Source organism: Geotrypetes seraphini, chromosome 1 (assembly GCF_902459505.1).
Source record: "Geotrypetes seraphini chromosome 1, aGeoSer1.1, whole genome shotgun sequence".
Taxonomy (NCBI): domain Eukaryota; kingdom Metazoa; phylum Chordata; class Amphibia; order Gymnophiona; family Dermophiidae; genus Geotrypetes; species Geotrypetes seraphini.
The window spans coordinates 193,928,571-193,944,522 of record NC_047084.1 but is presented as its reverse complement, the minus strand read 5'-3'; the positions used below and the strand labels follow the sequence as shown (position 1 = coordinate 193,944,522).

At 44.2% G+C, this 15,952-nt stretch overlaps 1 protein-coding gene across 1 annotated transcript in view; it reads left to right on the top strand.

Moving 5' to 3' along the window:
* LOC117359821 overlaps positions 1-15,952 on the top strand; it is a 153,917-nt gene that overhangs the window by 122,095 nt on the left and 15,870 nt on the right. The window contains exons 26-29 of the mRNA XM_033943151.1: positions 5,977-6,134; positions 7,924-8,078; positions 12,061-12,267; positions 14,941-15,035. Coding sequence (XP_033799042.1) covers positions 5,977-6,134; positions 7,924-8,078; positions 12,061-12,267; positions 14,941-15,035 — 615 coding nt within the window. The remainder of the gene's footprint in view (positions 1-5,976; positions 6,135-7,923; positions 8,079-12,060; positions 12,268-14,940; positions 15,036-15,952) is intronic.

Sequence of the window (15,952 nt, the reverse complement as noted above, 5' to 3'; positions counted from 1 at the left end):
GCAAATGAGTAAGGACCTCATTATTACTTTGGACTCTGATTCCAAATACTCTACGGAGTATTTAGAGGAAATGGGTATGTCTCGTCCTCCTGTGTAGTCTCTTAAAATTGCCCATTAATAGACTTTTTTCTCAAACTTTCAAGCGGAATCTTGAAATACCTTATTCCATTCCTGCTGTACCAGGAAAGCTGGAATATTGTTACAGGATGGTCTACTGCAAGGGCTTTGAGAAATCTCAGTTATCCCATCAGTCCCTTCTCGTCGAGTCTTCTCTGAAAAGGACCAATCCTTTCAAAGTTTATGCTACTGTCCCTCCTGGAAGAGAGGGCAGGACCATGGACAAGTTTGGTCGACGTCTGTATCAAAATTCTCTTATGGCAACTAGAGTTTTGAATTACAATTTTGTTTTCAGTTCTTATTTCAAGCATTTGCTTGACACACTGCCTGAATATTTTAAATATATTCCTCAACACTGTCTTCCAGGTTTTCAGCATGTGATTACCACCGTGACTCAACTCTGCATGCATCTCCTGCAATCTTCCTATGATGCATTTGAGCTTTCCTCGAGGGTCACTGCCTTTTCAGTGGAATGCACCGGCTTGCCTGGCTCTGCACTATGGACATGGACCCCAATCTTCAAGATTGTCTGGCCAACATCCCTTACCAGGGCAATGAATTGTTTGATGACTCCTTCAAGGCAGCTATTAAACGATTGTCTGAACATGAGAAATCATTTACTTCCATCATTCATCCTAAGCCTAAACCTGCTACCTATAAAGGCTTCAGGCCTCTTCCATCTTATCAAAGGCATTTTCCACAGAGAGCAGCTCCTTATACATGAGCGCCTCCTAAGAAACAACAACAGCAGCAGCAAAGGCAGCAAAAATCTCAGACTCCTGCTGCGCCTAAGGCCTCTCAACCTTTTTGACCATCAAATACAGAGCATAACCGCCATCGTTCTGTGTCTGTCCTCTCCCCTTCCCATTGGAGGTAATCTCCATCATTTTTACCACTGCTGGGAGATGATTACATCAGACCTCTGGGTGCTGTCTATCCTCAAGGAAGGATACTCTCTTCGTTTCCTCCAGATTTCCACCAGATCTTCCTCCAAGAGAGTATCCTTCCAATTTTCGCAGACCACCCTTCTTCTTCAGGAAGCTCAAGCTCTGCTTCATCTCCCTACCATTGAGGAAGTTCCCTTGGAACAGCAGAGCAGGGGGTTTTACTCCTGTTACTTCCTAGTTCCGAAGAAGACAGGCGATCTGTGGGCTATCTTGGATCTCAGAGCACTCAACAAATTTTTAGTCAAAGAAAAATTCTGCATGTTGTCTCTGGCATCCTTATATCCCCTTCTAGACCAGAATGATTGGTTATGTTCTCTAGATCTCAAAGACGCTTACACTCACATTCCCATTCAGATGGGAAATTTGCATTTCCAATACAGAGTGCTACCCTTGGGCCTGGTATCATCTCCAAGAGTTTTCACCAAGTGCCTAGTTGTAGTAGCAGCAGCTCTGCAGAACCATTGTCTACAGGTGTTCCCGTACTTGGACGACTGGCTCATCAAAGATTCAACATCTCAAGGGGTTATTGTAGCGACCCAACGGACTATTTGGTTCCTTCAAAGTTTGGGGTTTGAGATCAACTTTCCCAAGTCCCAGCTACAGTCCTCTCAAACTCTACAGTCCATCGGAGCTGTCTTGGACACTGTGCAACTCAGAGCATTCCTTCCTCAGCAGCGTCAGGATGCTCTCATTCACATTTGTCACAAAGTGTCATCCCTCTCTACACTCTCAGCGAGACACATGATGGTTCTCCTAGGTCACATGGCCTCTACAGTTCATGTGACTCCTTTTGCCAGACTTCACCTCAGAATCCCTCAGTGGGCCCTGGCATCTCAGTGGGCTAAGGCTTTCAACCCGCTTTCTCAACACATCAGAGTGACTCCTTCATTTAGACAGTCTCTCCACCGGTGGATGCTCTCTTCCAATCTCTCCAGAGGTTTACTGTTTCAAACGCCCCCTCATCGGTAGGTCCTCATGACAGATTCTTCGACCTACGCTTGAGGGGCTCATCTTGATGGTCTCCGTAACTCAAGGCCATTGGTCCAGCACGGATCGTCAGTGTCACATCAATCTGTTGGAACTCAGAGCGATTTTCAATGTTCTCAAAGCTTTTCAGCATCTTCTTCATGACCAGGTAGTCTTCATTCGGACAGACAACCAAGTCGCCATGTACTATGTCAACAAGCAGGGAGAAATGGGATCTCTCCCTCTTTGCCAGGAAGTTCTGATGGTTTGGATTTGGACAATTCTTCACAACACCTTCCTGAAAGCTGTCTACATTCAAGGAGAGAAAATCTGTCTGGCAGACAAATTGAATCATCTTCTCCAACCTCACGAATGGACACTCAATTCCTCGCCTCTTCATCACATTTTTTCTCAGTGGGGAACTCTTCAGATAGATATCTTTGTGTCTCCCCACAACAACAAACTGCCTCAGTTCTGCTCCAGGATATACTCCCCTCACCGACTGGAGGCAGATGCTTTTCTACTGGAATGGACGAATCAGTTTATCTGTGCGTTCCCTCCATTCTCTCTCATTCTCAAGACACTTGTCAAACTCAAACATGATTCCTTGGTGGCCCAGGCAACCTTGGTACTCCCTTCTGCTTCAACTCAGCAGCAGGGAGCTTCTACCAGTTTTTCCCTCTCTGCTTACACAGAATCAGGGGTCTCTGCTTCATCCCAACCTGAAGTCTCTATACCTAACAGCTTGGTACCTCTCAACTTAACTGCCACTCTACAGTTTTCTCAATCTGTACAGGACATTTTAGAGGCTTCTAGGAAGCCTACCACTAGACAATACTACAATCAGAAATGGACTAGATTTTCTGCTTGGTGCATCATTCATCACAAGGAGTCTCAATCTACCTCCTTTTGGATTACCTGTTCCATTTGTCTCAATCAGGCCTCAAATGAACATCCATTCGAGTCCATCTAAGTGCAATTGCTGCTTTCCATCAGCCTATCGAAGGGAAACCCTTCTGTGCTCATCCTGCTCATTCCAGATTTATGAAAGGTCTTTTCAATGTCAAACCACCTCTCAAACCTCCTCTAGTGGTTTGGGATTTCAAGTTGTTCTTGCTCAATTGATGAAGCCCCCTTTGAACCAATGGCTTTGGCTCATCTCAAATATCTCACTTGGAAAGTGTTTTTTTCATTGCTCTCATGCCTGCTCGTACGGTCAGCGAGCTACAAGCTTAGTTGCAGATCCATCTTTCACAGTATTCCATCATGACAAGATGGTCCTCGTATTCATCCTAAATTCTTACCTAAAGTGGTTTCAGACTTTCATCTCAATCAATCCATTGTACTTCCAGTATTTTTTTCAAAGCCTCATTCTCATCCTGGAGAAACAGCTCTTCATACTCTGGACTGTAAGCATGCTTTGGCTTTCTACTTGCAAAGAATTCAGCCACACAGATCTTCACCTCAATTTTTTGTCTCCTTTGATCCAAACAAGTTGGGACATCCGATTTCCAAGCACACCATCTCCAACTGGTTAGCGGCTTGCATCTCTTTCTGCTCTTCTCAGGCTGGACTGCATCTACAGAGTCGAGTCACAGCCCATAAAGTCAGAGCCATGGCGGCATCAGTGGCTTTCCTTAGATCTACTCCTATTGAGGAAATCTGTAAAGCTGCCACTTGGTCCTCGGTTCATACCGTCACCTCTCATTATTGTCTGGATGCTTTTTCCAGATGGGATGACCATTTCGGCCAGGCAGTATTACCAAATTTATTCTCCTGAATTGCCAACTCTCCCACCATCCCATTCTGGTTAGCTTGGAGGTCACCAATATGTTGAAAATAGGCTGCCTGCTTGTCCTGGGATAAAGCACAGTTACTTACTGTAACAAGTGTTATCCAGGGACAGCAGGCAGCTATTCTCACAACCTACCCACCTCCACTGGTTGGCTTCTCTACTAGCTATCTGAACTGAGGAGGCACGTGCCCTGCGTCGGGCGGGAAGGCACTCACATATGCACGGTGCGGCAGTCAAGAACTTTCTAAAAGTTCTTCAAGCAAGTCTTCTTGCGAAGCTGTCCGCATCCGGATTCTGTGGATGACGTAACCCATATGTTGAGAATAGCTTCCTGTTGTCCCTGGATAACACCTATTACGGTATGTAACTCTGCTTTCCCCCCGTCTGAACCCTGTTCCTCCAATACTGCCACTAGGGTCTCCATCAGTTGCATTTGGCACACAAAGTCTAATTAGCCCTGACAGTCACAAAAGAATTTCGTTTGCAGGAAATTAGAATCATAACTATTCTGGAAGGGGTCTCAAATTATGGAATTCCTTGTCTGAAGATCTGTGTAGTATGACAGCTTATGGACAGTTTGGGATTCCCTTTAAACATGGTAGCTATGCTATTCTTGTTTATTTATTTTCAATCATGTATTCTGATGTATTTTATTATTGTAGGAAGATGATGGGTACATTATTCACTTGTGGATGAATTTATTTGTATGAAGATGTATTGAACCCTTGCTATTTATTTTTGGAATTCACCTTGAATGCCACAGTAAAGCAATATATAAAAGTCTACATTATATTATCTATGTGCTAAATTGTTTATAAAAATATGGTAAGTTTTGTACTTAGTGCATGTTCATTGCACCTTAACATGTGGTAAGCACAAAGCCTGTGCAGTAAGTGTGTGGTGTGTGACCAGCATCTGACCTGTAGCTATTGTACTGAGCATACACTTAGGGAGGAAGTGACATCAGAGAGAGCTCCGAAGTTGACATGGGCAGCAAGTTTGTCGCTGTTTGCACCAAAGTTAAAAAGGCATGGGGGAGGGGCACGGGCACGCACTCGTGGCAGGGGGAGGAGTGAGAAGGGGGGTGGGAGAGGGCGTCACCATAGTGGCTAAATATTTCCTTCCAACAGTCCGCAAAATAAACACGAATTGCTTTTAAGAAGCGATCCCCATTCCTGATTGTTTTATCCTCCCCCCTCTTCCCTTTAATTAATTCGTTTTTAATGATGTAATTATTAACTTCCCCTCCTCCTTTCCCCTCAAGCGCATTTGTAATTTGTCTATTTAATGTTTACATTTCCCCCCCCCCTACAAAAATTTATTTAACCTTTCATTTTTAGCATTGTAAACCGGCCAGATGCATGTCGATGGTCGGTATATTAAAATTAATTAAACTTGAAACTTGAATATATTGCTTTGGAGCTGGCAAAAGGAGAAGGGGCCTGATAGTTAGTCAGCATTGCTGGGCCATGCCTGGGCCAACACATAGCCCGTATTCAACACTTAACCGGCTATGAATTACTGCATGACGATAGGACTGGCTTTTATGTGATCCTTTTAATACAATTAGCCTGGTCAATAAAAGGGTAAAAGGGGATGGGACTTGTATACTGCTTTTTCTGAGCGGTTTACATATTTAGACAGAGACAGGTACTTATTTTGTACCTGGGCCAATGAAGTATTAAGCAACTTGCCTAGAGTCACAAGGAGCTGCAGTGGGAATCAAACTCACAACCTCAGGGTGCTGAGGCAGCTGCTCTAATCATTAGGCCTTTAAGTGTTGCATATCAGCAAAATAGCCAGTTTGTAGTTCAGCACTAACAGGTTATTTTCAGCAGCATTAACCGGTTAAATGCTGTTGAAAATTAGTAATTAGCCCCAGACGGGCGATTTAATCAGCCAGGAGCTATTTCTTTGAATATTGACCCCAAATGATTTTGGAAGACTGGAATTTCACTTGGAAGACAACTCTTTAATAGCTGCCGCTATAATCATAGAGCAATACAATTTGTGGTCTACTGGAATATCTAATAACTCTATGTCAATTGATTGCTAAGTGACTGCCTTCTTTCGAATAGGACATAACAGTGTGCCTTTTTTATTTTTTGAGCTTTTTAGAAAAAAGTTAATGTAAAGATTTGCCATTTTCAGAGACCATTTTGTCATATGGAACCTAGAAACAGGTTTTGTCAAGGATCGAATCAGACCAGAGTACAAGAACAAGCATTCCCAGCTGCCTGACCATCATACGTACAACAATGATGTATACAAAGACATTAACTCTAACAAGAAGCAGAAAGAGGAAAAAGGTACAGACAGGCAAACTCCTAGCATGGATTCTAGGGTGGTATCCTTGATAGGGTGAACTGAGGGCATAAATATACAGTATATTAGTGGTAGGAGACTACCATCTATTAATATGCTTTTGAGCTTGTACATCTTGGCCGGTGTTCTCATGTCTCTCGTTGAATCACTTAGATTGGCAAAGAACTGTATTAAGCTAAACCAGTGGCTCTCAACTAGTGTGTCCCTAAAATGTAGGAAGTATGCCACAAATTAAATTGATGTAGAAAGCAAGTCTGTGTTTCCTTTATAACCATCAGTGCCTAAAAGCTGGAAAGACCAGCAATCTTCCCCGTTACCCCCCAATAATAACTGCTGCCTCCAGACCCAGCTCAAAATGTTGCAGGTCTGCTGTCCATAGATTCTGTTTGCTATATACTGTAGTTTCTGAACATCACATGTGCAGGTTTTTGTGCTGTTTCACAGTATCTGGCAATGGAGGGATTTTGGCGTGCTGTTACTGAGATTATACTAGAGTTTGAAGATACAGTCAAACCTCAGTTTGCGAGTGTTTTGCAATATGTGCAAAACATTCTCGCAAATCTTGTCTTGCAAACCGAGCATTGACTCGGTTTGCAAGCACCCCCCCTCCCCGAGAACCGGCATCGCTCCCCACCCCCCCGCTCGCAAATCGTCATCCCTCGCCCAAACAGCATTCAGTCTTACCCCCCATCTGGCACCGGCACGCAGTCCACAGGACGTGCCGGTGAAAGATCTCCGAGAATCTCGGAGAAAGCGAGAACCAGAAGGCCTTGAGCATGCGCAGATGCTCAAGGCCCAGGCAAGAGGCAGGAACTTTTTTCACTGGCACCAGCATGTCATGTGGGCTGCTTACCGGTGCCAGATGGGGGGTAAAATTGAATACTGTTTGGGAGGGGAGGGGGGGTTCACGCGGGGGGGGGGGCATTCACGAGCGGGGGAGAGCGATGCCGGTTCTCTTGGGGGGAGGCGGGGGGTGAAGCAGTGCTGCTGGCTTTGGGGGGTGGGTCTGGGTGGGAACGTATCGAGCGAGTTTCCCTTCCTATGGGGAAACTCGCTTTGATATACGAGTAATTTGGTTTACGAGCATGCTTCTGGAACGAATTATGCTCGTAAACCAAGGTTCCACTGTATATGTTTGTTTTGTTGGATGACAAGTGAGAAATCTGAGATTGATGTGTTGCTTACAGCTTTTGATATGGATGGGCAAATTCATACTAAACTTACAGTTAAACATTAAATATTTAGTTATGTTTTGTTCAGCTGTGAATTTTAGTGTTCAGTACAGTGGTGTAGCGAGGGTGAGAGGCGCCCCTCCCCGGCATATTCTGCACCCCCCACGCCCAACCACTCCTTCCCCACCCCCTCCTGCCACGCACACATGCACCTCCCCTTCCCACCAGTACCTCTTTAACATTCCTGGCGTGAGCAGCAACCCCAACCTGCTGCTCACCCCAGCGTCACCTTGAGCAATTACTGAAAAGGCATTCGCTAAACCCAAATCATTTTCCTTTCCTTTGCTCTGTCAGGTTTTGGACAGGCACCGGGGCCACTTCTGAGGAGGTTTTAACCATTCCCTTGTGTTTCTCTTCTCAAGGCTCAAGGAAACAAAGCAAGACAGGGGTAAAAGGAAGACACTCTCTGTTATTGTGGTACCATCATGGCTCCTTCCCCTGTAACTGACCGCTGTTTTGGTGCCCCTAGAAGTAATGGCAGCTGTAGGTCTAGGTTTAACTTTCTTTTTGTAATAGTGCACTCTGACACGTAATGTTTCAGTACTTCAAACCCCTTGGGAGAGGCGTAATGAAACCAAAACTGCAAAGAAAAGGAGAAAGGAAGCTCACAGAAAACAAGAAACTGAGAAACTACAGCGCCTTTCTGATGAAAAGTCCAATGCCATTGATCAGTACCTGCTCAGTGGAGATGAAAAGGTGAGAATTAATGTTACATATAATTACGGTTACCCGACATCTAGATTTCCCCGGACAGGTTCTCCTTTTCAAGGACATGTCTGGGGGTCCGGACGACTTTTCAAAAACCTGGCACTTTGTTCGGGTTTTGAAAAGCTTCATCAAAATTGCGTTGGGCAGGAGAGTCCATTAAAAAAAAAAAAAGTCCATATTAAAAACGTACAAAAGCAAGTTTTTTAGATGTACCCACCAATTACCTTGTCTGATCGCAGCTGAAGGAATCCCCATCAGCTGAGCCGGTTTTGGGGATTCCTGGTGGCTCAGCTGATAGGGATTCCCCTGCCAGAATCAGCTAAGCCATGGAGCCATACACTCCTCCCCCTGACATCCTCCACAACTCCTTGACATCCCGTACCTCCCCCTGACATCTCCCTGACATCCTGTACCTCCCCGACATCCCATGACATCTCCACCCCCCACATCCACCCAACATTCCTGGGCTTACTTCTTCCTGCCTACAGGACTGCGTACTGCAAATAACGGGGCTTCCTCCTCCCAATGCATCTTGGGATGCAGTGGGAGGGGCCAAAACCCTGATTGGGCCCTCCCACTGCATCCCAAGATGTATTGGGTGGGGGAAGCCCTGTCATTTGCAACATGCGGCCCTGTAGGCAGGAGGGAGTGAGCTTCCCTCCTGCTGTTTGCTCTTTTGAAAGAATGGGAGGAGTTCTGGGGATGTGGGAAGGGGGCCCAGAAATATTGGAGGGTTGGGGGGCAGAGATGTAAGGGGAGATACGGGATGTCAGGGGATGTTGGGGGAGGTACAGGATGTCGGGGATGGGAGGGGGAAGTATGGGATGTCGGGGATGGGAGGGGATATGAGGGGAATGTGGAAGATGTCAGGGGGATGGGTGGAGGGCTCTGCGGCTCAGCTGTTCTTGGTAGGGGGAATCCCCATCAGCTGAGCCACCAGGAATCCCCGAAACTGGCTCAGCGGATGGAGATTCTTATTCCTTGATCAGCTGATGGGAAGCCTACAGGTTTGGGGGGTTTTCTTTTGCTCTTTGAGTGGTGGGAGGGAGTCGCAACCACTGGGGAAGTAAGGGGGGGTCATGCATTATATCCTCCAGTGGTCTTCTTGCCAATTTGGGCACCTATGTGGAACTTAGATGCAACTCAAACAAGTCTAATTGCCAGCATCTAGGAAAGCTTTGATTATGGCTGGGGTACGTCCAGGTTGATGCCCGTACGATTCCCTCCTCCAACACACCTCCCAACACGCCCCTTTGATCTCTGGACGCACAGAAATGGTGCTGCATGTCCAGAAAGTTGGATTCAATTATCAGCACTTGTACATCCCTGCTATTAGGATGTCCAAGTACCAACTTAGGCTGGTTTTTGGACAATTTAAAGTTTTCATTATGAGCCCCATAATGTATTTATTTTAAAGTTAGGACTGATATTTATGTGGTTCCCTAGATGGATGAATTTATCTGGGTAGGAGCTGAATATTGCTACTATCTGCATAAATTTTGGCATCATCCATGTTACACTCCTGGTCGATCGTAAATCTAATGGATACATTTTGGTCAGCTATCAAAACATCAGGCTAACATTAATTTATCCATTAATTGGCACTGTTTCCCCCCCACAAACACTTCTACAGTTAGCATTGGGAGGGGAAGGAGGATTTATTATTTTGAACCCACTGCTGGCAGGGGCAATTGCGACTGGGGATCACTTTGCAGTCCAATGCAGTCCAAGGCCAGGAATATTTTTACAAGTATAGCGCTGCTTGAAGTGTTCACTGTAAGTTGCATTATTTAATTTACATAGAAATGAGGTGTTTGCATGCATTTGCATGCTTTACCTCCTATGGAACTTAAATTATTGTGCATTACAGTAATATAGAACTAGATTCTATAAGTGGTGCCTAAAGATTTGGTGCTGAAAGAAATCATACACAGCGCTATTTTATAAATGGCGCTCAAAGATAGGTGCCGTTTATCAAATAACACTTTGTGCTGGGGACCGTGCCAACCTTTGTGCACACTTCGTTAGAAAAACATACAGGGACTCATATGTGAATACTAGTCAGTAAATTGAATGAAATAATAAATAGGAGACTGACTATGTAGATACTATGTACCAGTGGGAAGAGAGCAAATGACTCCTAAAAACGCTCAGAGAAGTGAAACTCTGAAGGGGAGGTGGATACCTTCCCTTGGGGCAAGAGTTTACCGTCCAGTCATTGCATTTTACTTTACAGAACTTCACTTTCTAGCCACTGGTAAAATTGTGAACAGTTTAAATAATTTATAAATTGACAAAAAATTGTTCAAAAAATTATACAAAAAGACTCTTGCTCATTGGAAACTATACACTTATCTGTGCAAGCTTTTTAAAGTTTGTGGTTGTACAGGCTCTTAGGGGTCTCAACGCGTTGAGACCCCTAAGAGCCTGTACAACCACAAACTTTAAAAAGCTTGCACAGATAAGTGTATAGTTTCCAATGAGCAAGAGTCTTTTTGTATAATTTTTTGAACAATTTTTTGTCAATTTATAAATTATTTAAACTGTTCACAATTTTACCAGTGACTAGAAAGTGAAGTTCTGTAAAGTAAAATGCAATGACTGGACGGTAAACTCTTGCCCCAAGGGAAGGTATCCACCTCCCCTTCAGAGTTTCACTTCTCTGAGCGTTTTTAGGAGTCATTTGCTCTCTTCCCACTGGTACATAGTATCTACATAGTCAGTCTCCTATTTATTATAACCTTTGTGCACAGCCATTTACACCAATTGAAACATGGCACAAATACTGATGCCTAGATTAGACACAGATCGCCATCCTTATTCTATAACTGGGCATGTAAATTGAAGGAATGACCCCAATCCATCCATGCCCCTCCCATGGCCATGCCCCCTTTCAGGAACCACACGTAAAATTTAGGTGTGGCCCCCACCCCCCAATTTACCTGAGTAAATTTTAATTAATTCTAATTAGGCACCAATAATTGCTTAAGATCCCAATTAATGGTGCCAAATGGTTTTGCTATTAAATTGCATGCACTAATAGGACATGTGTCCAAATTTGCATGTGCAGTTTTCAGCACCTTTTATAGAATTAGGATGATAATGCAAATTAACCTTTTCCTATTGTAATAAATTTTACGTTACGCTGGTTCCAATCGTAATTATTTTAGCAAAGTTTTGTATTATTCACCGTTATCATTTACAGCTATTGTAAACACAATGGCCCAATAGATGGGACAAATGATAGGTAGAAGGTGTACTGTATATCCCATGCCATGGGACATACAATGGCAACGACAATTTTTGGAATGTCCCGTCATCCGGGACACATGATAGGTAAAGGTTAATGCCCTTTAATGCATGCTAAGGGGGCAAATAATACAGATTATAGCTGTAACACACCTTAATAACTGACCCCCCCCCCCTTGTTGTCTTCATAAAATTGTTACACTTTAAGCATCTAGGAAGTTCAACAAAGTAAATGCTCTGTTATACAATTACCCTTCATGTGGTTAACAGTATACAATAAACACCACACATACATTTAATTGTATTGAAGGAGGATTATTTCCAAATAGCCAGAGTTGGGGCATAGATCACTGTTAATGGTACCTGCATACATGGCTTTAAAAACTGTCCCCTCCTTTCACTGCACAGTGCACTTTAGTTTAGAGCTGGCAGTTTAGTTTCTCTGTTCTGTTAAAACAGGGATAGGCAATTCCGGTTCTCAAGAGCCACAGGCAGGTCAGTTTTCAGGATATCCACTATGAATATGTATGAGATGGATTTGCATGCACTGCCTCCTTGAGATGCAAATCTCTCTCATGCATATTTATTATGGATATCCTGAAAACCTGACCTGCGTGTGGCTCTCGAGGACCGGAATTGCCTATCCCTGTGTTAAAGCAACATCTTTAAAATGTTCCACATGGCATGTTCAAATAATATGCCAATGTTCTTTATACCGCAGATAATAGTTTGCTCATACTATGCACATCATATGTCCGTGTTCAGTCTGGAAACCCTGTCACAGCTGCACATCCTGGAGACCAGAGCATCTATGCTTTTCTTGCATTACGCTGCCCTGACGTACACAGGCAGCTTTTTGGTGCTTTCCAACTATAATGATGATGAGAAGATCAGTTACTTAACCCTCTGGGACCTAGGGAATGGAAGAGTAAGTTCGGTCTACCTATTTTATTCTTTTCAACCCAACATAAATACTTGAAGGATGAATTTGTGAAAATCACTGAAAAAAGATTTTGGTTACACTATTTTCTCTTGTCGTTCCAGTTCCATTTGCCTTTTCTTCATATTTCTTGCTCCAGAGCAGTTAGCATATTTTTTTTTTTAACCCAGTTCCGGGCTCCCTACCCACCGACCACTGTTCCCTCTTAGCTGTGCTTCAATATTGTGTTTTCAATCACTAGGGACAAGCAGGTTCCCTGGAGTCCTGCAGAGCTTGCCTGCCCCTCAAATGATAGTGAAATAGCACCTCCCACTGGCAGAACTATATGCAGAGGACTTCTGCTCACCTATGAAACATAGAAACATAGAAATAGACGGCAGATAAGGGCCACGGCCCATCAAGTCTGCCCACTCCAGTGACCCTCCCTATCTATCTTTGCGGATAGATCCCACATGTCTATCCCATCTGGCCTTAAAATCCGGCACACTGCTGGCCTCAATAACCTGAAGTGGAAGACTATTCCAGCGATCAACCACCCTTTCAGTGAAGAAGAACTTCCTAGTGTCACTGTGCAGTTTCCCGCCCCTGATTTTCCACGAATGCCCCCTTGTTGCCACGGGACCCTTGAAGAAGAAGATGTCTTCCTCCACCTCAATGCGGCCCGTGAGATATTTGAATGTCTCGATCATATCTCCCCTCTCTCGACGTTCCTCGAGTGAGTAGAGCTGCAATTTCCCTAACCGCTCCTCGTACGGGAGCTCCTTTAGTCCCGAGACCATCCTGGTGGCCATTCTCTGGACCGATTCCAGTCTCAGCACATCCTTGCGGTAATGCGGCCTCCAGAATTGCACACAGTACTCCAGGTGCAGTCTCACCATGGATCTATACAGTGGCATAATGACTTCAGGTTTACGGCTGACGAAACTCCTGCGTATGCAACCTATGATTTGCCTTGCTTTGGATGAAGCTTGCTCTACTTGGTTTGCAGACTTCATGTCTTCCCTGACAATCACCCCTAAGTCTCTTTCTGCTTCAGTTCTTGTCCGGATCTCACCATTTAGGGTGTAAATCTTGCATGGATTTTGGCTTCCCAGGTGCATGACTTTGCATTTTTTGGCATTGAAACTGAGTTGCCAGGACCTAGACCAGTGCTCCAGCAGAAGTAAGTCATGCACCATATCGTCTGCCATTGCTTTTTTGTCTGTTGTACTTTTGCTCACTACATTGCTCAGTTTGGCATCATCGGCGAATAATGTTATTCTACCTCGGCGTCCTTCTGTCAAGTCTCTTATATAGATGTTGAACAAGATCGGGCCCAGGACGGAGCCTTGTGGCACTCCACTTATCACCTCTGACATTTCGGAGGGGGTGCCATTCACCATCACCCTCTGAAGCTTACCTCCAAGCCAGTTCCCAACCCATTTGGTTAATGTGTCGCCCAAACCTAAAGAACTCATCTTGTTCAGCAACCTGTGGTGTGGCATGCTATCAAATGCTTTGCTGAAATCCAGGTAGACGATGTCCAGGGACTCACCAACATCAAGCTTCCTCGTCACCCAGTCAAAGAAGCTGATCAGGTTGGATTGGCAGGATCTCCCGGGGATCCTGTAGATTCTCCTCGTCCATGATACTATCCAATTGGCGTTTGATTAGGGTTTCCATTAGTTTGCTCACTATTGAAGTGAGACTCACTGGTCAGTAGTTTGCCATCTCCATCCTGGAGCCTTTCTTGTGTAGTGGAATGACGTTAGCCGTCTTCCAGTCCATCGGGACGTTACTTGTACTAAGGGAGAGATTGAAGAGCGCGGATAGCGGTTCCGCCAAGGCAATGGGTGTAGACCCTAGGGTGTAGGTTGTCAGGCCCTATTGCCTTGTTGACCTTGATTTTTGACAGCTCGCAGTAGACGCTGCTGGGTGTAAATTTGAAATTACTAAACGGGTCTACTGATTTGATCCTTGTCTGTGGCTGAGGGCCGATTCCCGGCGCCTCGCGGGTGAAGACTGAACAGAAGTATTCATTTAACAGTTGGGCTTTTTCCGAGTCCGTCTCTACATAGTCACCGTCTGGTTTTCTGAGTCGTACTATCCCGCCCGAGTTCTTTTTTCTGTCACTGATATACCTGAAGAAGGATTTATCACCCTTCTGGATGTTCTTTGCTAGAGACTCCTCCATGCGGAATTTGGCCTCCCTAACTGCCGCTTTGACGGCTCTTGACTTGGTCAGATAATCTACTCTGGAGTCCTGTGTCCCTGATTGTTTGTAAGAGATGAATGCTTTTTTTCTTCTCTTTGATGAGGTCCGAGATCTCCTTAGAGAACCACTGTGGCTTGTTGTTCCTACTCCGTTTGCTTACTGATTTAACATAGCGGTTTGTTGCTTCTTGTATGGTGGTTTTCAAAGTTGACCACATTTCTTCCACGCTGTCGGTGTCTGCTTGGGTTATGGATTTCCTAAATTTGTATTGCGCAGTAGGGGAATAGGAAAAACTATTTCTAATTCTGTGATCTAATCATGAGTTCATTCTACCAGCATATAAATCCTTTCATCAGTTGTTTTTCACAAGTCATTCTCTAGGTAGTAAGCCTTAAGGCTTAAAGTATGTTATTTATTATTAATGGCTTCTCAGTCAAATAACAGGATTGTCTACCAAATTTTTCCAGGTCAAGAAACGATTGAAAAATGAGCCAAATGTGTGCTCCATAGCTATTACAGATGATGCTAGTCGCATTGTGTTTGGAGTTTTAGTTGACAACAGGTAAGAAAACTCTCAAGGAATCTATTTTTCCATCTGTCTGCATGTTTATTCCCAAAGGGAATGCATATCAATGAGAGAAAATTCCCCCCATTAGATTTAATACCAACTCAGGGCTACTCACAGATTTTTTAAAAGTACTCATTTCAGCCAGGGTTTTACACAATGGATTAGAGTCATTCTCCTGAATCCCTTTTATTTCTGCTTCCAAAATGGAGCAAAATAAAAATTGTGGCCTCACTTCTTAAGTGGTGGCATTTACACATGTAGGTTTGTAAAATGGGGCAGCTACATGCAGTGCCACTTACACAGTGAAATCCATGAAGTAGCCACTTCCACATGAAAGTGCTGGGATTTCCATATATAGCTTCTGGGTTCACACCACTGATTTTATCAACATGTGTATTTCTAAAATGGCTATTCCCACTGTATGTGCCGACAGATACCTGAAGGTTTTCTAGAAAAGGATAGATAGAACCTTTTTTAAATACTGTGTTAAATACTGTGTAAATCAAGCATGCATTTCAATTCTAATCTCTTAGTTCTATATATAATGTGTTTAAAAAGTAATAGGGCCAAAGCAGCAGAAATTTCCTTATATGGAAAGATGCCCCCTAGCAGTAGGATCATATAACTATCACTAGGGAGTCATGCCGGCCATTTTGTTTCCTGGAACCAGACAGGTTGCGAGTGGAGGGAGGCTACTCTTGTCCTGAGCCATTAGACTACCAGAGATCACCTTTTAGTAAGTTGCGGTTATGGTAGGTGGGGGTCAGGGTGAGGAAAGGTTCCTTGGACAAGTAGTAAATGGGGCTTTGGTTAGGGGCATATTGGATAGTTGGGATCAAGGGGTTTAACTGAAATGATCAGGGCCATTGGAAGAAGAGATCAGGGAGGATTGGAGGAATCAGGAAATCAGA